The sequence below is a fragment of the Microcaecilia unicolor genome, chromosome 4 (genome assembly GCF_901765095.1).
Source record: "Microcaecilia unicolor chromosome 4, aMicUni1.1, whole genome shotgun sequence".
NCBI classification, from domain to species: domain Eukaryota; kingdom Metazoa; phylum Chordata; class Amphibia; order Gymnophiona; family Siphonopidae; genus Microcaecilia; species Microcaecilia unicolor.
The window spans coordinates 92,054,573-92,079,965 of record NC_044034.1 but is presented as its reverse complement, the minus strand read 5'-3'; the positions used below and the strand labels follow the sequence as shown (position 1 = coordinate 92,079,965).

Here is a 25,393-nt window from a genome sequence, read left to right as displayed (position 1 = left end):
CCTGCTTCCAACAGTGGCCAATCCAGATCACAAGTACCTGGCAGAAACCTGATTAGTAGTAACATTCCATGCTACCAATCCCGCTTCCCTCATGTCCATCTCAATAACAGACTATGGACTCTTCCTTCAGGAATTTGTCCAAACCTTTTTTTTAAACCCAGATATTTTTAAACCCAGATATGCTAACAGCGAGTTCCAGAGCTTAACTATTCTTTGAGTGAAAAAATGTGTCCTCCTATTTGTTTTAAAAGGATTTCCATGTAATTTCATTGACTGTCCTCTGGTCTTTGTATTTTTTGAGAGCGTGCAAAATCGATTTACTTCTACCCATTCTACACTACTCAAGATTTTATAGACCTCAATAATAACCCTCTCTGTCATTTCTTTTCTAAGCTGAAGAGTCCCAAGCTCTTTAGCCTTTCCTCATATGGGAGGAATTCCATCCCCTTTAATATTTTGGTTGCTCTTCTTTGAACCTTTTCTAATTCTGCTATATCTTTTTTGAGATACGACGACCACAATTGAACGCAACTGAACAGCTAGAAAAACTAAAGGTGGACAAAGCCATGGGACCGGATGGGATCCACCCCAGGATATTGAGGGAGCTCAGAGAGGTTCTGGCGGGTCCTCTTAAAGATTTGTTTAATAAATCCTTAGAAATGGGAGAGGTTCCGAGGGATTGGAGAACGGCGGAGGTGGTCCCTCTTCACAAAAGTGGTGATAGGGAAGAAGCTGGAAACTACAGGCCGGTACGCCTCACTTCGATTATTGGAAAAGTAATGGAAGCGATGCTGAAAGGAAAGGATAGTGAATTTCCTGGAAGAAAATGAGTTGCAAGATCAGAGACAACATGGTTTTACCAAAGGGAAATCGTGCCAAACGAATCTCATTGAATTCTTTGATTGGGTGACCGGAGAATTGAACCGTGGACTATAGACGTAATCTACTTAGATTTCAGCAAGGCTTTTGACACGGTTCCCCACAGGAGGCTCTTAAATAAACTGGATGGGCTGAAGATAGGACCCAAAGTGGTGAACTGGATTAGGAACTGGTTGACGGACAGGCGCCAGAGGGTGGTGGTGAATGGAGTTCGCTCGGAGGAGGGAAAGGTGAGTAGTGGAGTGCCTCAGGGATCGGTGCTGGGGCCGATTCTGTTCAATATATTTGGGAGTGACATTGCCGAAGGGTTAGAAGGTGAAGTTTGCCTATTCGCGGATGATACTAAGATTTGTAACACAGTGGACACCCCGGAGGGAGTGGAAAACATGAAAAAGGATCTGAAAAAGCTAGAAGAATGGTCTAAGGTTTGGCAATTAAAATTCAATGCGAAGAAATGCAAAGTGATGCACTTAGGGAGTAGAAATCCAAGAGAGGCGTATGTGTTAGGCGGTGAGAGTCTGCTAGGTACGGATGGGGAGAGGGATCTTGGGGTCATAGTATCTGAGGATCTGAAGGCGATGAAACAGTGTGACAAGGCGGTGGCCGTAGCTAGAAGGTTACTAGGCTGTAGAGAGAGAGGTATGACCAGCAGAAGAAAAGAGGTGTTGATGCCCCTGTACAAGTCATTGGTGAGGCCCCACCTGGAGTATTGTGTTCAGTTTTGGAGGCCGTATCTTGCTAAGGATGTAAAAAGAATTGAAGTGGTGCAAAGAAAAGCTACGAGGATGGTATGGGATTTGCGTTACAAGACGTATGAGGAGAGACTTGCGGACCTGAACATGTATACCCTGGAGGAAAGAAGAAACAGGGGTGATATGATACAGACTTTAAAATATTTGAAAGGTATTAATCCGCAAACAAACCTTTTCCGGAGATGGGAAGGCGGTAGAACGAGAGGGCATGAAATGAGATTGAAGGGGGGCAGACTCAAGAAGAATGTCAGGAAGTATTTTTTAACGGAGAGGGTGGTGGATGCTTGGAATGCCCTCCCGCGGGAGGTGGTGGAGATGAAAACAGTAACGGAATTCAAACATGCGTGGGATAAACATAAAGGAATCCTGTGCAGAAGGAAGGGATCCTCAGGAGCTTAGCCTAGAATGGGTGGCAGAGCTGGTGGTTGGGAGGCGGGACTAGTGCTGGGCAGACTTATACGGTCTGTGCCAGGGCTGGTGGTTGGGCGGCGGGGATAGTGCTGGGCAGACTTATACAGTCTGTGCCAGAGCCGGTGGTGGGAGGCAGGGATAGTGCTGGGCAGACTTATACAGTCTGTGCCAGAGCCGGTGGTGGGAGGCAGGGATAGTGCTGGGCAGACTTATACGGTCTGTGCCAGAGCTGGTGGTGGGAGGCGGGACTGGTAGTTGGGAGGTGGGGATAGTGCTGGGCAGACTTATAGGGTCTGTACCAGAGCTGGTGGTTGGGAGGCAGGGATAGGGCTGGCCATACTTATACGGTCTGTGCACTGAAGAGGGCAGTACAAATAAAAAAGTAGCACATATGAATTTATCTTCTTAGGCAGACTGGATGGACCGTCCAGGTCTTTTTCTGCCGTCATCTACTAGGTTTACTATGTTTACTCAAGGTGAGGTTGCACCATGGACCAATACAGAGGCATTATACTATTCTTGGTCTTATTTTGCATCCATTGCCTAATAATTCCAAGTATCCTGTTTGCATTTTTGGCTGCTATTGCACACTGGGCAGAAAATTTCAGCGTATTGTTGGATTATTCTTCCCAATGTGTATTACTTTGCATTTGTCCGCATACATTCTGACAACTTTAAATTTGCAGATGACACAAAACTATTCAATCACCTCACCCATCGTTCCATTTTCCAGATCATTTATAAATATTTTAAATAGCACTGGTCCCAGTATAGATCCCTGTGGCAATCCACTCTTCCAATGAGAAAAGTGGTCATTTAATCCTACCCTGTTTTCTGTCCAATAACCAATTCATAATCCACAGAAGGACATTGCCTCCTATCCCATGACTTTTTAATTTTATCAGGAGTCTCTCATGAGGAACTTTATCAAAAGCTTTCTGAAAATCCAGATACATCAACTGTAAAGACCGAAGCAAAGAATTCATTCAATCTCTCCGCTACGGCCTTGTTCTCCCTGAGTGCCCCTTTTGCTGTTTCATGATCTAACGATCCCACAGATTCCCTCACAAGCTTTCTGCTTCTGATGCACCTGAAAAAGGTGTTACTATGAGTTTTTGTTTCCACAGCAAGTTTTTCTTCATATTCTCTCTTAGCCTTCTTTATCAGTGCTTTACATCTAGCTCGACACTGCTTATGTTGCTTCTTATTTTCTTCATTCGGATCCTTTTTCCATTCTTTGAAGGATGCTCTTTTGGCTCTAATAGCCTCTTTTACTTCACCTTTTAACCAACTGGCTGTAGTTTGCTCTTCTTTCCACCTTTGTTAATACGTGGAATACATCTGGTCTGGGCTTCCACAATGGTATTTTTAAACAACCTCCATACCTGATTTAAAGTCCTAATCTTTGTGGCCGACCTTTTAGCTTCTTTCCAACCATTTTCCTCATTTTGTCATTCACTCTTTCGAAAACTGAATGCTACTACAGGACATTTCTTAGTGACTTCACTCCAGATATCAGCTCACATTTGATCATGTTATGATCACTGTTTCTCAGTGGATCCAACACCATTACCTCTCGTACCATGCCCTGGATTCCACTAAGGACTAGATCTAAAATAGCTCCCCTTCTTGTCGGTTCTTGGACCAGTTGCTCCAACAAGAAGTAATTTATTACATCTAAGAATTTTACCTCCATAGCATTCCCTGATGTAGCATTTATCCAGTCAATATTGGAGTAACAGAAATCACCCATTATTATAACATTGCCCAATTTGCAAGCTTTCCTAAATTCTGTAAACATTTGTTCATCCATCTTTTCATTCTGTCCCAGCGAACGGTAGGTAGTACAGCCCTTCCAGTATACTCTTACCCTTCACACATGGAATTTCTATCCACAAGGATTTCATGCTGCTGGTTCACATAGAATATTTATTTTGTTTGACTTAATTTCCTCTTTAACATATAGCACAATCCCTCCTCCAATCTGATCCACTCTATCACCGAGATATAATTTGTACCCTGATAACACAGTGTCCCATTGATTATCCTCCTTCCACCAGGTCTCTGAGATGCTTATTATATCTACCTCTTCATTTAGTGCTATATATGCCAAATCTCCCATCTTATTTTTTAGGTTTCTAGTATTTATATATAGACACTTCAAACTGTATTTTTTCCTAGCACCTACAAGGTGCTTTGAAGTTGACAGGGATAACGTGCATCCTTTACTCTGTTCTCCCATTAAACACTCATGGATTTCTTTCACCATTATTGAAACCTCATTATTGGGATTCCCTAAATGTTCTGTTTCAATAGTATCCTTCGAAGATACTCCATATCGAACCATGCGCTCCTGGGCGACTGTCAGCTTCCTCCCCAGCTAGCACCAGAAGACTGGTTCCATCCCGGTTAAGGTGGAGTCCATCCTCTTGGAACAAGCTCCCCCTTTCCCAGAATGGTGCCCATTTCCTAACAAATCTAAATCCATCATACTTTCACCATCTTGGCTGTTACAGTTAAGTTACTACCAATATAAGCAGCCACAGACCATTCAATGGAACACACAGGACTGTTTATGAGTGTCTCCAATACCACAGCATAAAATATTTACTGCAAACAGTATGTCTAAAAGGAAGTGAATCTCTAGCAAATGATTAACAGAAGTATACAACATGTCCACCTCCTCAAGCTACACTGAAAACTAATGTGGATAAAAATCAAGAGAGGGAAGAGTGCTCAGAAGAAAAAGGGAAGCAAGCTTTGCAGATCACAAGACAATGATCATGAACTGAAGATGCTTCACCTACACATAGTGCATCCTTGTAATTCAGGGAAATGTCCTTTTTCCTGCCATTTGTTGTGAAACTACTAAGCCTTTTCACCTTGTATTAATCAAGTGTTGGAACCCTGTAGTGACTTCATGTTTACTGGAAATGTAGACATAAGAGCAAGAGCATGTGTTCTATTTTAAATTTTATAGACATTTAAAAAAAACTGCAATGAACAGTAAATAAAATTTAATAGATACAACAGAGACAAACAAAAAGTGAAAATTTATGTAAACTAGCACATTACTGGACATTTGAAAAAATCCTAGACCCCGACAAAAGGATAACAGACTAAGGAGGCTAGGGCTTTTCAGCTTTGAGAAGAGACGGCTGAGGGGAGACATGATAGAGGTATATAAAATAATGAGTGGAGTGGAACGGAACAGGTGGATGTGAAGCGTCTGTTCACGCTTTCCAAAAATCCTAGGACTAGGGGGCATGCGATGAAACTAGTGTAGTAAATTTAAAACAAATCGGAGAAAAAGTTTCTTCACCCAACGTGTAATTAAACTCTGGAATTTATTGCCGGAGAACGTGGTGAAGGCAGTTAGCTTGGCAGAGTTTAAAAGGGGGTTAGACGGTTTCCTAAAGGACAAGTCCATAAACCACTACTAAATGGACTTGGGAAAAATCCACAATTCCAGGAACAACATGTATAGAATGTTTGTACGTTTGGGAAGCTTGCCAGGTGCCCTTGGCCTGGATTGGCCGCTGTCGTGGACAGGATGCTGGGCTCGATGGACCCTTGGTCTTTTCCCAGTGTGGCATTACTTATGTACTTTAAACTATGCCAGCTCTCATCTCATCATAGAAAAAAAAAGTCACTCCGCTATTAAACAAATCCCTCTGTAGCTGCAAATTAGTTTTCCCTCTATGGGCTACTTGGAATAACTGGGATTTCTAGTGTGCAATAGCAAGGGATGTGTTGCAGTATTTGGCAACAGTGAACCTTAGTGCAAAATGCATTTGGGAGTTTAACCCCATTTACAAAGACGTGCTAGCGGCTTCCGGTACATTAATGCCGACACAGCCATGCGGCTTTTGGAAATAGGGGGGGGGGGGTTAGTTTATTTGATTTTACAGCAACATCAATGCTCCCACCCCCCACCCCCAACTACTCCATACATGGACAAAAACAAGAACCAGTAAACCCAGGAGTTAAAAAAAATACTGATAACATGAAGTACTTCAACCTAGAAGCACCATATGATGGAAAACATCCACGTGTATGAATTTGCAAATTTCTAAGCACTGCCTCTCACTAAATGTGCCACAGAAGAGTGCTCACTGTACCATGCTAGCAACAGTCCCAGTCTGATGCTCTTGTCCCCTTTTCTCTCACCAACAAGAGCAGAATGGGGCTTCATATTATGTCTGCAGCCTCCTCTGACAGCTAAGAATGAATGCATAGAGCTCCATACTTTTGAAGGCTCCACCAGCACTGTACATTTTCAAACACAAGAGGGGAAGATGAGAGTATGCAGCAGACACAAGAACACTGCTCCTCATGCTAGCTGAAATGGGAAAGGGAGAAGATGGATAAAGATTAACGGTTAGCTTAGCAGAGTTTAAAAAGGGGTTAGACTGTTTCCTAAAGGACAAGTCCATAAACTGCTACTAAATGGACTTGGGAAAAATCCACAATTCCTGGAATAACATGTATAGAATGTTTGTACGTTTGGGAAGCTTGCCAGGTGCCCTTGGCCTGGATTGGCTGCTGTCGTGGACAGGATGCTGGGCTCGATGGACCTTTGGTCTTTTCCCAGTGTGGCATTACTTATGTACTTATAAGGGTGAGTAGGAGGATCATACAGGAGGGCAGATGAAATATTACCTCCAGCCCCATCAGCACTGTACTCATCAGCTCATATCAATGCTACCAATGTGGCCTATTTCCAGAGACCCCCATAATCCAAAAGAATGCTGCCCCCCCTCACATATCACTGTGACTCTCTGCAGCTACAGCAAAAAAACCACCAAGCAAGCTGTCAGCCACCACTGCTCCACCACTCTTAAAAGGGGTAGCAAGCCTAACTGCAATGGATTTTTTTTTTTTTTTTTTTTAGATATTTTTAGCCTTGATCCACAAGATGATCAAGCAGTGGGTAGGGCAGGGTACATGAAAGAGGATCAGGTGAGAATTAAAGAAGGGAGAAGGTAGTGGGGTTCATGTAGGAGTAGGATTGTGTAAGAGCATAAGAACAGCCATACTGAGTCAGACCAATGGTCCATCTAGCTCAGTATCCTGCTTCCAACAGTCACCAATCTAGGTCACAAGTACCTGGCAGAAACCAATTAGTAGCAACATTCCATTCTACCAATCCTGAGGGTAAGCAGTGGCTTCCCCCATGTCCATCCCTGGTCTTTGTACTTTTTGAAAGAGAGAAAAATCGATTCACTTTTATCCGTTCTACACAACTCAGGATTTTATAGACCTCAATCATATCCCCCCTCAGCCGTCTCTTTTCCAAGCTGAAGAGTCTTAACCCTTAACCTCTTTAGTCTTTCCTCATATGGGAAGAGTTCCATCCCCTTTATCATGTTTGTCACTCTTCTTTGAACCTTTTCTAATTCTGCTATAACTTTTTTGAGATACGGCAACCAGAACTGAATGCAATACTGAAGGTGAGATCGCTCCATGGAGCCATTATAATATTCTTGGTCTTATTTTGCATACCTTTAATAATTTCAAGCACCATGTATGCATTTTTGGCCGCTACTGCACAATGGGCAGAAGATTTCAACATGATCGGCTGCTAAAGTTAGGACACTAAATCAGGCATTGGTGTTATTCAAAAATATCATTTTGGAAGCCCAGTCCAGATGCATTCCACACATTTGCAAAGGTGGAAAGGAGTGAAAACGACAGGCAGCATGGTTAAAAGGTGAAGTAAAAGAGCCTATCACAACCAAAAGATTGTCCTTCGAAGAATGGAAAAAGGATCCAAATGAAGAAAATAAGAAGCAATATAAGCGTTGGCAAGTCAGATGCAAAGCATTAATAAAGAAGGCTAAAAGAGATGTGGGATACAAATGTAACAAATATGAAGAGAAACTTGCCACACAGGCTAACCTGCAAGGGAATCTGTGGAAACGTTAGTTCATGAAGGAGCAAAACGGGCGCTCAGCAAGGACAAGGCCATAGTGGAGAAACTGAATAAATTCTTTGCTTCCGTCTTTATGGAAGAAGATAAGAGATCTGCCTGTACCGGAAATGGTTTCAAGGGTTATGATACAGAGGAACTGAAAGAAATCTTGGTGAACCTGGAAGATGTACGGAGCCAAACTGACAAATTAAAGAGTAGTAACTCACCTGGACCGGCTGGCATACATCCAATAGTGGAAACTATTATAAAGAATAAAATTATAGAACACATAGATAAACATGGTTTAATGGGACAGAGTCAGCATGGGTTCAGCCAAGGGAAGTCTTGCTTCATCAATTTGATTCATTTCTTTGAAGGTATGAACAAACATGTGGATAAAGGTGAGCCAGTTGATGTAGTGTATCTAGATTTTCAGAAAGCTTTCAATAAAGTTCCTCATGAGAGACTCCTAAGAAAATTAAAGAGTCATGGGATAGGAGGCAAGGTTCTGATGTGGATTATGAATTGGTTATTGGATAGAAAACAGAGGGTAGGGTTAAATGGTCATTTCTCTCAATGGAGGAGGATGAACAGTGGAGTGCTGCAGGGATCTGTATTGGGACCGGTGCTATTTAACATATTTATAAATGATATGGAAATCGGGACTACAAGTGAGGTGATTAAATTTGCAGATGATACGAAACTATTCAAAGGTTGTTAAAACATGAGCGGACTGTGAAATATTGCAGGAAGGCCTTAGGAAACTGGAAGACTGGGCATCCAAATGGAAGATGAAATTTAATGTGGACTAATGCAAGGTGATGCACATTGGAAAGAATAATCCGAATCATAGTTACCCGATGCTAGGGTCCACCTTGGGGGTCAGCACGCAAGAAAAAGATCTAGGTGTCATTGTAGATAATATGCTGAAATCTTCTGATCAGTGTGCGGCGGCAGCCAAAAAAGTAAACAGGATGCTAGGAATTATTAGGAAAGGGATGGTGAATAAGACAGAAAATACTATAATGCCTTTGTATTGCTCCATGGTGCAACCGCACCTTGAGTACTGCGTTCAGTTTTGGTCACCATATCTCAAGAAAGATACAGTGGAATTAGAAAAGGCTCAAAGAAGAGCGACCAAAATGATAAAGGGAATGGAATTCCTCTCGTATGAGGAAAGGCTAAAGAGGTTAGGGCTCTTCAATTTGGAAAAGAGACGGATGAGGGGGGGATATGATTGATGTGTACAAAATTCTGAGTGGCGTAGGAGTAGTAGAAGTAAATCAATTTTTACTCGTTACAAAAGTACAAAGACTAGGGGATACTCGAGGAAGTTACAGGGAAATACTTTTAAAACAATTAGGAAGAAATATTTCTTCACTCAATGAATAGTTAAGCTCTGGAACTCTTTGCAGGAGGATGTGGTAACAGCAGTTTGAATATCTGGGTTTATGTTTCAACAATTTTTTTATTGATGATTCAGCAGAGTGAACAGTCACCACATTCAGTTTACAACAAGTAAAACGAAACAACAACCTTGTTAACAAAACCATCTGAGTGCCAACCCAATAGTGGTTACATCATCAAGAAATTTTTGAACTGTTACCCCCTCCCTCCTCCCCAACCCTGTAACCACACCCCCCCCCCTTTCTTGGTTGTAAATGGTTTTATTGTAACCAACACTTTACGTTATCATCTACAAAACCCTTTTATCCCCCCCCTCCTTCCCCCATTAGCATTCCTCTCCCCCTCCCCTTTCTTCTGCAATCCCCTTACCCCTTCTCCCCCCCTTTCCCGACTCCGTTGGTCTCCGAGGTCCAGTCATTTGTATCTCATACCTGATTCCCTTGGTGAAGCCCTCCTCCTTTCTATCTTCTCCCAGCTCCTCTTGCCCCCACATGTCCCTTCAAGCAAACCTGTTTAAGCTACGAGCTCAATGAGACAGAGATTGAATATATTTATCCCAAACTAGCAAGAACAGTTTCTTCCGCTTAAATGTGACACGGGCGTATTGTTGTTCTAACAGCATCAAGGCATGTAGTCTATTCCTCCACTGCCAATACGATGGGGCCTGGTCTTGAATATCTTGGGTTTAAAAAAAGGTTCGACAAATTCCTGGAGGAAAAGTCCATAGTCTGCTATTGAGACAGACATGGGGAAGCAACTGCTTGCCCCGGGATTGGTAGCATGGAATGTTGCTGCTGATTGGGTTTCTGCCAGATACTTGTGACCTTGCTTGGCCACTGTTTGGAAAACAGGATACTGGGCTAGATGGACAATAGGTCTGACCCAGTATGGCTACTCTTATGTTCTTAATGATACCTAGATCTTTTTCTTGGAGTGCTGACTCCTAAGGTGGACTCTAGCATCAGGTAACTAGGATTTGGATTATTCTTTCTAATGTGCATCAATTTTGCATTTGTCCATATCAAATTTAATCTGCCATTTGGATGCCCAGTTTCCTAAGGTCTTCCTGCAATTTTTTTACCAAATTTTGACAACTTTCAATAGTTGTGTGTTACCTGCAAATTTAAATCACCTCACTCATCATTCCACTTTTCAGATCATTTATAAATATGTTAAATAGCACCGCATCAGTATGCTTCAAACTGAGCAAAACTGGAAACAAACATTTACAGAGAAACTTTAAAAATGAAAATTTACGAGAGGAAGTGACGTCACGTAGCCGAATGGACGCTTGATCCTCTCGCTCCGCGATCCCCCGCTGATTAAACTGCAGAAAACGCGCGGTAAACCACTTTGATTTGCTGGAAAGGCATTAGCACGAGGGTGAAAAGTTCCCAAAGCCATGAGCAAGAAAAATATTGCTCCCCCGCGGGAGAATGAGCGACTATCTACGAGACAGGTGACGCGAGGCCTGTCCCAACCAGCTTCTCCAAAACCACGAGGCTCGCAAATGGGCGAGTCGGAAGGACCCTGTACCCGCGGCGACGCTAGCGATGCTGCTCCGATACCAGCCCTGCCTGATGAACTGACAAAATGCCTTGAAGCAATTCGGGCAGAAATTCGGGCTTCCAAAGAGGAAATTTTGGAACATGTGGACGCCCTGAGTGTAGAGCTGAGGGAGCTGGGAGGCAGGGTTGAGACGCTGGAGGAAAAAATAGACGAACAGGAAGAAAAGAACGTTGAAGTGGAGAGGAGGCTAAATAAGATGGACGAGCAGACAGAGGAGATGCGGTTTCAGATGGACGACCTTGAAAACCGCGGGCGCAGACAAAATTTAAGATTTCGAGGCGTGCCAGAGAGTGCAGGTACGGAGGACGTACATAGAGTGGTGAAAACCCTGTGTGAGCAGCTGATGGGAGAAAGCTTTGACGCTGAAGGAATGGGTATTGATAGAGCCCACAGAGCTCTGGCAAAAAACAGAGACAACAGGCCAAGAGACATAGTGGTCAGATTCACCTCGTATGTCAGCAAAGAGCAGATTTGGCAGAAAGCCCGTCAGACATCTACATTGGAGTTCAACGGGGCACCTATATCAATTTATCAGGATTTATCCATATTTACTCTGAATCAGAGAAGAACCATGAAACCGGTAATCGAAATCCTGATGAAAGAAAAAATTGCATATAGATGGGGTTTCCCATTTGCTCTCTGCTTTGAGCTACAAGGAGAGAGTATTCGCTGCAGAAAAATGGAAGCGGCGTGGAAACTTTTACACGAGGCGGGATTGGCTCCGATGGAAACACCACCTGTGGGTATAGCACCCTCTACAAAGAGCCGGTTGCAGAGATGGAAACATGTGGAAAAAGCAGGAAAGAGGAAAGTGTATCAGACATGAATGACTATAAACTGACTTGGGTGAATACCTTGTTATATATGTATTTCTGGTCAGACCGGAGTAAGTTAAGAGGGGAAATTAAAAACATGTTCCAGGTTAATATAGATATGGGGTGAATAATTGAAGTGGCTTTACAGAAAATGCAGTGGGGGGAGGGGGGCGGGGTGGATTGAGTGGAAGTTGGTGGAAATCTTATTTTCACCTTAAGTTTGGCTGGTGGGGTTATCTTTCTCTGGGCGCCCAGGTAGTGCTGAAAAGCACTGGTTGGTGGGTAGATGAGGGAGGGAGGGAGGGATTGGGATGGAAGGAGACGGAGGGCAGATGGGATGGGGAGTTAGAGTCTATGTTCGGGGAGAAGAATGGGGGGGGGGGAGGGAGAGGGAGGGGCAGGAGGGGGGGAAATATAAAGATAACCTAAACCCTTCATCAAAAGGAGGATGTGAAATGGAAAATGTAGATGGCTGACTTTAAGTTGCTTACTTACAATGTCAAAGGCCTAAATTCTCCGTATAAAAGACATGCCTTGGGGAGGGAAATACGTCTAATGCATCCACAGGTTGTATTTCTACAAGAAACCCACTTCCTAAAATCACATGAGAAGCACCTTTTTTTTAAACAATATTCAAATATGTATTTTGCCTCAGATGTGAAGGGAGCAAAAAAAAGAGGGGTGGCAATCCTGCTCCATAGAGATGTACAGGCTCAGATTTTGCATGTGAAAAGGGATGGGGAGGGAAGATATTTATTTTTGCATGTTCTTTTGGAGCGGGAGGAATATACGCTGGTCAATGTTTATGCCCCTAATGAGAGACAGGAGCGCTTCTTCGTGCGGCTCCATAGAGAGTTGCAGGCCTTTGTTAGAGGGAAGCTGCTGATGGCTGGAGATTTTAATGCTACCATGCAACCTGGGTTGGACCGGTCGGCTCCTCCGGCTCCAAATGATATGAAAATTTCTCGATCCCTGAAGAATCTTGTAGATGAGATGGGGCTATACGATGTGTGGAGACTTGGACACTCTAGGGGGAGGGATTATACTTATTATTCCCAGGTGCACCTTTCCTACTCTAGATTAGATTACATATTTGTTGATAAGACTCTCTCGGAGGGGGGAGGTGAATCACATATAGGTCACATTACTATTTCGGACCATGCTCCGGTGTGGGCTGTCCTCCCTTCTCTGAGAGAAGAAACGAGGGATAAAAGATGGACCCTCAACAATTGCTTATTGCAGGACCCGGCCACTGTGGCTAAATGTACAGAGGTGTTACAAGAGTACTTTGAGCTTAACATGGACTCAGGACCGACATTGGATATAGTATGGGACGCCTTTAAGGCGGTGGCCAGAGGGTACTTTATAAAGAGGGCGGGTCAGAGGAACAGAATACACAAAGAACGGCTGGCTCAATGCATGGAGAAACTTGGGGCCTTGGAGGTTAGATATAGGGCAACTGGCTCTGTGTCTGACTATCGGAGGCTCCAAGCAGTGAGATTGGAGATAGCGGGCCTGCACGAAGAAAGCCTGAAATTTGTGCAGTCACGCTTGAAACAGGTATATTATGAATCCACAAATAAACCAGGGAGACTTTTGGCTCACAAATTGAGGAAGATGAGAGCAGATAGACACATTCTGAGAGTGAAGGATGACAAGGGAAACATGCTGCACACTTCAGCACAGATTAGGGAAAGATTTGCAAAATATTATGAATCTCTATATGCGGAGGATGCTGCTGTACAGACAGGGGACATAGATGACTACTTAAATGACAAGGATCTGACAGTGTTGACAGAACAACAAAAGAGGGTTCTGGAAGCCCTGATTCAGGTGGCTGAGGTGGCCCAGGTTATCAAATCCTTGCCAACAGGGAAGGTGCCTGGCCTTGACGGATTTACCAACGAATTCTTTAAAACATTTGGAGGGATATTGGCCCCATATCTTACGCTAGTTATTAACTCAGTGAGAGCAGGTGCCCAGCTCCCTAAGACCATGATGGAGGCGTGGGTAGCAATCATACCAAAACCGGACAAAGATAAAACGGAATGTGCGGCATATAGACCAATATCAATACTTAATACAGACGTAAAAATTTTGGCAAAGGTGCTAGCGAACCGACTGGGCGGGGTGCTCCCATGCCTGATCCATCCAGACCAAGTTGGATTTGTGGCCAATAGACAGGCAGGGGACAATATACGAAGAACGTTGGACTTAGTGTATCAGGTACAAAAGAAAGCTTGTCCGATGGTGCTGTTAGGCCTAGATGCAGAAAAGGCTTTTGACCGGGTACATTGGGGCTACCTGGACAAAGTCCTCCAAAGAGTGGGGATTGGACAGCTCTATAGATCTTGGGTCCGAGCGCTCTACACAGCCCCACGGGCGTGTGTGAGGGTTAATGGTGGGCATTCAGAGGCATTTCAGCTGGGGCGAGGTACACGTCAGGGCTGCCCGTTGTCTCCTCTTTTGTTTGCATTGGCGATTGAGCCACTGGCAGCGGCTATACGGGAGAATGTGGACATAGGGGGGGTCAGGGTGGGAGGACAGGAACACAAAATTGCGTTATTTGCGGATGATGTGCTTTTGTCATTGACCAAACCGTTGATATCCTTTCCAAATGTCATGAGAGAAATAGAGAGGTATACAAGAGTGTCTGGATATAAACTTAATGCCAGTAAGTCGGTTGGCCTGGCGGTGGGAGTCCCGAGGGATCTATTAGAGATGTTGAAAAAATCCTTTGCTTTCAAATGGGAGGAGCGAGCAATAAGATATTTGGGGGTGCAAATTCCGCATGACCTGTCCGAGGTATTTGCAGTTAATTATCCGGCTCTCCAGAAAGCAGTAAGGCGGGATTTGGAACGCTGGATGCCAATGGGATTGTCTTGGATGGGGCGGATAGCAGCACTTAAAATGAATGTCTTACCTAGGTTGTTATATTTGTTTCAGGTACTCCCACTTAGATTACCGAGACAATTTTTGTCCGGGCTCCAGGACAGTCTAGTCCGATTCATCTGGAATAATAAAAGACCACGCTTACCTAGGGCTTTCTTATATAAAAGTAAGAGGGATGGGGGTCTGGGGGTTCCCAATCTATTAGGGTACTACTGTGCAGCCCAGTCGAGAGCAGCAGTGGAATGGTTCCGGAAGGAAGAACATAAAATATGGGTGAATATAGAACAAACATTAACCGGGTCTCGAGCATTAGGGCATCTAATGTGGTTACCAGGTAACCACAGAGGGCAGGTGGATAAATTTCCACCATCTGTTGAAGCCACATTCCATTATTGGGATTGCATGTTTAGGAAGCGCCAGCCCCCAGTGTCTGGGTTGACACCCATAGTGGACAACCCGAGGTTCAGACCTGGAATGGGGAGTACTACATTTCGAAGGTGGGCTACATTGGGGCTAGACTTGTGTGGGCAATTGCATGTAGGAACTGATATGATACCATTTGATAGATTGGTAGAAGACTATGGACTTGGGCCGGAAGACAGATATGCATACATACAAATACAACACTTTTTACAGGGTCCTAATTATGTAGAGTGTATGAAAAGAGAAACACACCCCCTGGAAGAGGTGTGTGTACAGACGAGGACCACGCGGGGTATGATCACTTACCTGTATGAATTCTACGGGACACACATTAGGCCATATACACTGCACAGACAGAGGTGGGAACAAGAACTTAGTTTTACCATGCCGGAGCAGGACTGGATCAGGCTAGAGAGAACGATTTTGAAATCCTCCCGGGCGGTAGCGGTAAAGGAAAGTGCTATCAAGGTATTCTACAGATGGTATCTCACTCCGCAGAGACTACACCACATGTACGCACATGTCTCGAAAGACTGTTGGAGAAAGTGTGGTGGAGTGGGTACTATGGGACACATTTGGTGGACCTGTCCAAAGGCGCAGGCCTACTGGAAAAGTGTGCAGTCAAGACTTCAAACCTGGACGGGAAGAGCTGTGCAGTGGCATCCTGCGATATTCATTCTGGGTCGGAGGCCGGATGGTCTTACGGCTGGTCAATGGGCTCTAGTGAGGGGATCCTTGCATGCTGCTCGCATAAACTTGGCACAGCAGTGGAAGGGGGAGCGGGTTCCCTCGCTGCAGTCCTGGATTACGAAATTAAGATATATCTGCGATATGGAGAGGTTGACAGCTGTTAAGCATCATTCTTTGCCTAAGTGGGAAAAAGTTTGGAAATCCTTTTTGAGTGCATGTGCTTGATGGAGGGTATTTGATTGAAGAGAGAGGAGGGATGGGGGAGGGTGGGATAGGGGTACGAGGGGGGGTTGGGTTGGGTTAGGGGGATGGATACTTAATTTAAAAAATTAAAAATTTTTGAAGTGTCAATACAATCCAAATATAATGGCTGCAGGACTTTCTTTTCTGTTTACACAGTGAAAAATTTGATACTTGTAGGAATATGTGTTAAGTTGACTTGAAAAATAAGTTCGCTTATTGTTCTGTATCACCATTATGCAATAAAAACTTCTATAAATCAAAAAAAAAAAAAAATGAAAATTTACTCTCCATTTTCCAAGACGCACAATTCTCAACCTGCATCAAAATATTTTCTACACAGTCTCTCAACCCTGGCCCGTGCTGAAGTTTAGCATAAAACCTGGCCTTTTTCATCTTCTCTGTGGCTCTTTAGCAGGCCCAACATAAGCAAGCATGTTCTAGTTTACTCCAGCACCCTCAGTCACAGCCAAAACTATGGCTACCATTAAACAAAGCCCTGTTTGTAAATCTTAAAATCTAGCCCACCCTGCTCACAGCATTATTGATTTTACTAGGTTTACTACAATACATACATTTCCTGAAACCTATTTGTTCTGTGTCTTGATTAGATTGTGATCTCCACAGGGCATCAGTTGTCTCATATGTGTATCTGTTAGTGCTGTGTATGTCTAGCAGCAGCATTAGAACAAACTTCTTCCCATACCTTCAGTGCAGAGGAGCACATGGGGGCCAGTTCCATAACTTAAACGTCTAATCTTCTTTCCACACAGGGCTTCTAGCTTTTTGGGTATGATGGTGCTCTGGTTATCCCCAGTTCCCAAACAATTGTTACTATTGAGTCCAAATACAAATACCTGGAACAAAAACAGAATGCCACTTAGTAGATTTAGGCCAGCAGGACATACAATCCATCTCCAGCATGGAAAATGGAAAAATTAGTTCTTACCTGATAGTTTTTTTTTCCTTTAGTCCCAAAGGATTAGTTCATATTTGTGTCTTGTGCCCATGTACCAGCAGGTGAAGATAGAGAGAAAAATCAGAATTTTAAGGCTGCTGTCTGCTGTGCAGTAGGTTGCATTCAGTACTCAGATAGCAAAGCAGTAAGCAGTTAAATTCCTGCCTCTAACAAATTTTTATAAATTTTAATAAACTTTGAAGAACAAGCAACACTAACCTTGTGCCTAAGAAACAAGAAAATCAACAAATAACCCAACAAAACAGAAGGAGAAGAGAAAGGTGGGATCTGGACTAATCCTTTGGTACTAAGGGAAAGAAAATTATCAGGTAAGAACTAATTTTTCCTTTCTTAGTGTCTCCAAAGGATTAGTCCATACTTGTGGGATGTATAAATGCAGCTCTCAAGTTGGGAGAGAACACAATAATCCTTGTACAACAACAGAAGCTCCAAAGAAAACGTCTGCCCTAGCTACACTATCTAGAAGGTAATACTTAAAGAATGCATGAAATGTAGACTATGTGGCGGCTCTACAAATGTCATCTATAGGAAGAGTATGGGCTTCTGCAATGGAAGCGGACTGCACCCTTGTAGAATGAGCTTTAAGATGAAAGAGTTCTTTTCCCTGCTAACAAATAGGCTGAAGAGATAGTGTACTTTAACCAAAGAGCTACAGTCACTTTAGAAGTGCACAAACCCTTTTTGGATCCCAAGAGAAAAATTAAAAGATGAACTGAGCGCCCAAAAGCATTAGTGACTTCTGAATAGTATAAAAGAATTCTTAACATCAAGGAGACGCAAGGGGAAAAATTTGTATCCACAATCCTCTTCAGAAAATGAGTGTAAATACAGTTTGAGAGTTTGATTAACATGAAAAGCAGAAAACAACTTAGGTAAAAAGCACAGAATGACACGGTTACCATTATCATGGAGACGGGTATATAGCTCATAGGGACGGTGCGGAGACAGGGACAAACTTTGTCCCCATGTCATTCTCTTGTAAAAAGGAAGGGACCATATGAATAGACACCCCAGCTTCAGTAAAACACAAAGGAATCTCTAGAAGATAAGGCTTGAAGCTCTGAGATCCATACCTACGAAGAAAAACATTTTCAAAGTAAGATCCTTAACAGTAGATTTATATAGGGGTTCAAAAAGGGTTGTTGGTTTGGTTTTTTTTTTTTTTGAAAGGCCCTTAAGAACGACATTAAGGTTCCATTCAGGACAGACCTGTCTATATGGAGGCCTAAGGTAACTGACACCCCTCAAACAACGCACAATATCTGAATGCAATGCCAAGGAAGACTTTGCATATATCTTGGCCAATCCAGAGCTACAAGGATCGTTTTAACTGTATGACGAGCAATGCGAAGAAGTTTTCTGTTTAACACTGGCCATGGAGGAAAAAAAACATAGGTGGTCCATTTGCCACTGCTGTAGAACAGCATCCAGACCCTCCACATTGGGGTCCTTCTAATGGCTGAAGAATCTGCTGACTTGAGCATTCCTCCTGGATGCCATTAGATCTATCCCTGGGACTCTCCAGCATGATGTAATCAAACAGAATGCTTTTGTCAGAAAGTGACATTTCACCAGATCCAGAAAAAGGTTGCTGAGAAAATCCACTTGTGTATTCGGAGTTCCTGCAATAGGAACTACTGAAATTAGAGGAATGTGGACCTCAGCCCAGCAAAAAAGAGACTCTCTGCTTCTGGGGCTAGATGGACACTCTTGGCTTCCCCACTGCCTGATAACATAGGCTGCCATGTTGTCTGAGAGAATCTTCACTGGCTTCCTCAAAGATAAGCAAAAAAAAAAAAAAAGGAGTGGCCTAGTGGTTAGAGCACTGGTATTGACATCCAGAGGTGACCAGTTCAAATCACACTGCTGCTCCTTGTGATCTTGGGCAAGTCACTTAACCCTCCATTGCCTCAGGTACAAACTTAGATTGTGAGCCCTCCTGGGACAGAGAAATACCCAGTGTACCTGAATGTTACTCACCTTGAGCTACTACTGGTGTGAGCAAAATCGAAATCCAAATAAATAAATAAGACAAGGCTTTTCGAATGATTTCGAGCTCTAGACAATTGATGTACCGAGAGGTTTCAACTAGAAACCATTGGTCTTGGACTGACTGAAGCAAAGAGCTCTGCAGCACAATAAGCTGGCATCTGTTGTGACTACAAACCAATTCTGAATTGACAGAGGAAGGCTGCACTGAATCCACCAGTTAAGGCCAAGTTTGGCTTGGAGGGTCCAAGAGAGATGGAGAAGAGCAGCTGAGAAGGGACTACTGAAGTAGACCAATGTGGAACCTGGCCAATGGAAGAACGTCCAATGTAGAGGCCATTGTGCCCAAAACATGAACCTAGTCCCACACCCTGGGGCATGGATGGAAGGGAAAAGTACATCTTGACTTGGGTGTGAATCTTTTGCTGATGAACCACAGGAAGAAATGTCTTCCCTAAGCCTGTATTGAACATCATTCCCAGATACTCCAAGATTTGTGTTGGAAACAACTGACTCTTGGTGAAGTTGACTACCAAGCCTATGGACTGAAGAGCAGCTACCTTGGATGAAACTTGCAGACTCTTGATAGAATGAGTCGCAAATCAGCTAATCATCGAGGGATGGATGAACCTGAATTCTGCTCTTGTGAAGGAAGGCTGCCAGTACCACCATGACCTTGGAAAAATGTCCTTTGTGATGTGGAAAGGCTGAATAGCATGGCCATAAACTGATTATGTTCTTCAAGGATTGCAAATGGGAATATGAAAGAACACTTCCATGAGATCCAGGGAAGGTAGAAACTCTCCCTGCTAGACTGAAACTATTACAGACTGTAATGTCCCATTGTGAAATGCTGAACCTTTATTTTATTTTTGTTTATTTTTGTTACATTTGTACCCTGCGCTTTCCCACTCATGGCAGGCTCAATGCGGCTTACATGGGGCAATGGAGGGTTAAGTGACTTGCCCAGAGTCACAAGGAGCTGCCTGTGCCGGGAATCGAACTCAGTTCCTCAGTTCCCCAGGACCAAAGTCCACCACCCTAACCACTAGGCCACTCCTCCACTCCACTTTAAACACTCTGCTGACTCTTTTGAAGTTCAAACTCAGGTGGAAGAAATCCCCCCTTTATTTGGAACCACAAAGTAAATGGAATAACTTCCTATTCCCAAATTGCACCTGGGGACAGGCTCTACTGTGCCTAAATGAAGAAGCATCTGCAAGGTGTCTTGAACTACCTGACATCTAGCTGGAGCTTTACATAGAGATTCCAAGGAAAAAAAACTGCAATGGAATGGGAGAACTCCACTTTGTAACCCTACTTTATTATTTCCAAGACACATTGGTCTGAGGTAATTTTAGTCCACTCTTCATGGATCCCGGAGAGGCGTACTGCTATGATGAAACCCGGAGTGAACCAAAAACCCATCGTTGGGAGGCGTGGGAAGCATTGGTAGACCTGGAGTTTGAAACCAAGTTCTGTCAGCATGAAAGGTACCTTGTCTTTGTAGAAATTGGGAACACTGATAGTTAGATTTGCCGTTGCAAAAATATATCACCAAGTAGAAAGCTGACAATCATACCTCTGCCTCAGACTTTTGGAAGAAGGGCTTTAAATACCTCTTTGAAGTTTCTCTAGCTAGTAATCTTGTTGAAAATGGTTTAAAAAAATTTTTACCGCTAGTCTTGTACCCCTGAACGGCTCCTCAAGATGTACCCTCAAGCATCTTATCAGTGGTGGAGAAACTATAAGTCAGGGCATATTTACCATATATTCTGGACTTGCCCAAAGGGTCAGGTTTATTGGACCTCTATATTGGAACAGGCAGATTATTGCCTCTTACATCTTAAGCCTCTGGAGGTTACAGTGGAGCACCACAAGCTGGCAACACAGGTGTTTACTACTGGAAAATTGGCATTGTCCCAATCCTGGAAACAACAATCGATGCCATCTATGTCTATGCTGCAATGAGGCATGGACGTATAGCTGTTTTTTGGGTTTTTTTTTTTACTTTTGCCTGTTTATGAAACATGGAGATCCACCAACTCCGAGAGCTCAATCAACTGTTTGTGATGCACTCCTGGGAGGGGGGTGGGGTTTGCATGATGGTAGCTGGAACAGTTGTTGGTTGTTGTCTTTATTACTGTTATATTGATCTAGTCTTTGTAGCACTTGCATCTTTTTTTCAATAAAGCTTTGAAAATGTTTTTTTTTTAAAGTTAGATTTGCCTGGTCTGTAGTACTTGGCCTCATAAAAACTAAGAGGATTTAAAATAGTCTTTTAGCTTGTCCTCTGGCAATCGGATACAGTGTGCAAAGGTGAAATACACTTTGGATTAAAAAAAAAATAAATAAACACAAAAGTGAAGAAATGGCAGACATGTTTATGAGATCAATGTGTAAGTATAGTGCAACTTAAAAACTTTTTTATTCCCAAAGACTGATACATGATTACCATCACTATATCTTACCAACTCACGGCGTAAAGGACTGTTTTTTCTTATGTTTCTGCATCATCCAACCACCTATAGGTTTGTATTCTCTTGCGCTGTACTAATGTAAACTAATTGATGTAAGCTGTACTGAATCATGGAAAGGGGATTTTAGCGGTATATAACACCTGATTTGAATTGAATTTCTGACACTTGGAATTCCCTAGTTCTTCTCCAAACAGAAGTTTACCTCTAAAAGGTAGCTTGCTAAATGTGATTTAGAAGCCACATCAGTTCTCCAATCCTAATCCAGAGCCATCTTCTAGCCGAGTGTCAAGAACTGGCTGGTGTGGCTGTGAATTGAAGCTAACTAGTGCGGCTGAGAGCCAGAGCTAGATGGTGTAGCAGAATATGGCTGGTTTGTACCATTGTGCACTACTGGTGACAAGCTGCAGCGGGGGACGAACCAGCAACCTCTGGATCTCTGTGCTGGCTGTTTTAACCATTAGGCTATTCATCTACATTGAAGTAGTTCTTATTTATTTAGATTTTGCTCACACTTTTTCAATAGTAGCTCAAGGTAAGTTACATTCAGGTACACTGGGTATTTCCCTGTACCTGGAGGGCTCACAATCTAATTTTGTACCCGAGGCAATGGAGGGTTAAGTGACTTGCCCAAGATCACAAGAAGCAGCAGCGGGATCTGAACTGGGTACCTCTGGATGTCAAGACTGATGCTCTAAACCACTAGGCTACTCCTCCACTTCTGTAATATCGCTAGCTGTCCAATACAATTAAAAGGTGCAAAAATGCAATAGAAGAATTTAGAGACACTACAGCATACAGTGGAGGCTGGAACTGGTATGCAATAGTTTTGACCAGTATCAGTGTATAACACCAAACAGTAGAGCTGATATGGAAAACTAAACACAGCTAACCTTTAGCATTGTAGCATAGTGTTAGCTGTCCCAGCCATGCAAACAACTGCTGGTCAAGGTAAGCAATATGGGAGAGTGAAGTAAAATACATTTGAAATACCGCTGAGTTCCACAACTTCTAATATTATGCACAAACCAGCTTTGAACCTGTGACCTGTGAAGCCAGCCACCTTCTAGAATAAACTATTCTGCCTCTCACAGCACTGTAACACTGCACCTGAAGAAAATCCCACCATGGCAGCACTGAGGTTCCCACTCTTCCATGGAGACATGGAAACAGCACACTAGCCTGAGGAACAAAAAAACTCAAGGATGTTAAACTTCTTACAGAAACATGGTGCCAACAGCTCTATACTACACTCCTTTGAAAAGATACTGAAAGAAGAAATACCTGCACTGCCAATATAGAGTTCTGGTAACAAAAATGAAAATTCCACAAATGAAGAGAGGGAAACTTTCAGGTTGTTTTTTTTTTTATTGTTTTTTAAGTAACTGCCTTCTGTCAAAAAACTGAATGGACGAGCTCTCTAAATAAAAGCTACATAAGAATATGGAAACACTTAAACAGGCACTTTCAGAGGACCTAACACACATGGTGCACTGCCATGATGCTGTTCGCTGGCTCCCACACTGGAAACAGCATTTAAGCAACTCTGCAACCATAAGTAAAATCTGAATAACTCACCACAGTGAAAAAATAAGTGATTTCTGGTTCCCAGGCACAAAACACTGAAGTAAAATTTCTTGGCAGAGAATATTCCCCAAATAAAGTCTCTAAAAGGAGAAACTGTTGGCTCAGACAGTTTTATTTATTTTTAAGAGACAGGAGAGGCCGTGGAGGGGAGGGGAGAGGTGGGATGGGGGGCAGGACCTGTAACCACCAGGTTTATACACAAAAGCCTTTGCCCCAGAAGCTCAACTGAAACCTCAGAAAGGAAACAGGAGCCCGTCACAGGAACCTGAGACAGAGCTGCCCAGCGAGGTTCTGCTGCCTCCTGGAAATAAAGAGAGCAGAGTGGCAGCTGGTAACCCACAAGTATGGACTAATCCTTAGGCTAAGAATGAGTTCTGCTGTCTGTATCCTAGAATGATAAAAAGCAGTTGTAAGGTGTTTGTGGTTTCTTGTATTCGAAAGATAAGATTGTTTCCCTATACTTACCATGTTTTAATGAACATTCAAAAGTATTTACATTTAAAAAGAAAGTATCTGTCTGGTACTGATAGTCACCTAGTAGAAGTCAACAATGTCACTATGGATCATATGTGTTGAGCAATTCTGCCTCCCCCCCCCCACCCCCAACAAACACAGCTTAAAACATGAGATCACTCGGTACATCTGGCACCACGTTGCATAAAATTTATATTTTAAAAAAACTCTAAAATTATTATTTTTACATTTAAGCCAATTCACTACAATTTCCCTCAATTCCCTCTGCAGCTCCTTGTGACTCTGGGCAAGTCACTTAAACCTCCATTGCCCCAGATACAAAATAAATACCTGTATATAATATGTAAACCACTTTGACTGTAACCACAGAAATGTGGTATATAAAGTCCTATCCCCTTTCACTTATCCCTGGAAGCAGCTCACGACTTAGAACCTACTGCAACATGTTAGCTATAATTTCAGGGGGGGAAAAAAAAAAAAAAAAAAAAAAAAAGAGTGCATATCCTAGAGATCTGTAGGGGAGCATCACAAAGATTTTCAGAAGCAGTTTGACAGTAAAACATCAGGGTAGCTCTATGCTGTGTGCATTTCACACACTGCACCCTCTCTCTAGTTTTGTAATTTACCATGTTTTTCTTTGTTCCTGGTCGCTGGGTGGATGTGGCTCCCTTTTCTGCCTGCTAAACAATGGTTCTTAGATTTATTCCCACACCGGTAAATTTTCACACTTTACATTTAAGCTCATGTCTGCCTATTCAAGGATGAGGGGATCCCATTTCAGAGTAGACACACAGCTCCTGTACTCCTAGGATGGGTGTGAGAGGACCAGAGTTAACCTGCAGTACACCCATCTCCCTTACCTACAGGGGCTGCAACTATGATATATAAACTAGAGAATGGGTAAAGAGGGGATGACTCACCCACAGCAGCCCATGTCATTATGGATGCAAGTTGGGCAATAAACATTTGTATATTTTCTATACACAAAGCTGTAGACAACTCATTTTCCCCTCTAGTATGCCACCTTCTGTCACTAGACAAAGTGGTTACAATTATCATACACACACTAAAATAATTCAATGATAACACTATCTGTGTGTGAGATTTACCAGAGTAGTCCCAATTTAAGACAGATAATCTTAATGGCCTCAAGTTCTTCAATGCTTTGCATTCAGCAGTGTATGTAGGAGATATGAGGGACTCTACCTGACCAGAGAGTAAATGACTGGAGATAACATGCCCAAACGTCCATACATGTACATGCACCACAGAACAGAGTGGTATACGACCCACCAGCTCCCCACCCTGATTCAACTGTCTTACTGTCACAATAGGCAATTGTTCAAAGAATCCTGGTTGCCAAGAAGCATAAATGATCAGGCCCCAGGAGACAAAAGAAAAAGGTTTCTCACATTGTCACACTTATATAGTAGTTTTAGGTTAAACGTGGGCCAGAGGCCATCAGGTCTAACCTTCAAATTTCCCATTAGTTCAACTGGGTGTCCTCAGGTTATTTGCCATTCTCAGATAAAAGGTTCTTTTTGCAAGATGCCTGCAGGACCTCTATTATATTTCTACAACACAACTACAAAAGCTTCTATTTTTAGGCATTTAAGAATTGTAAATGTAAAATGAGAAATTACATCTTACCTGATAATTTTCTTTTCTTTAGTCAGCAACACTTTCTGAATGAATGGGCATTATCTCTTACCACCAGCAGATAGAGGTAGAGAAAACTTAATTCAGCCAGTGACATCACCAGCTATAATATGTGGTGCTCTCTGAACAATGTAGTTTGCATCTGCCTAAGCAGCAGAAGGCCTCTTTTTGATAACGCATCCAGTCCCTTCAACCACTGCAGCTGCAACAAGTAAGCAAGAAAAACCACCACAGAG

At 42.9% G+C, this 25,393-nt stretch overlaps 1 protein-coding gene across 3 annotated transcripts in view; it reads right to left on the bottom strand.

Annotated features, from left to right (window-relative positions):
* The window catches only part of RCBTB1 (RCC1 and BTB domain containing protein 1), a 156,960-nt gene that overhangs the window by 81,135 nt on the left and 50,432 nt on the right, over positions 1 to 25,393 (bottom strand). For all 3 annotated transcript variants that reach the window (XM_030200461.1, XM_030200460.1, XM_030200462.1), the window contains exon 3: positions 16,699 to 16,849. In XM_030200461.1, the coding sequence (XP_030056321.1) occupies positions 16,699 to 16,849 (151 nt within the window). The remainder of the gene's footprint in view (positions 1 to 16,698; positions 16,850 to 25,393) is intronic.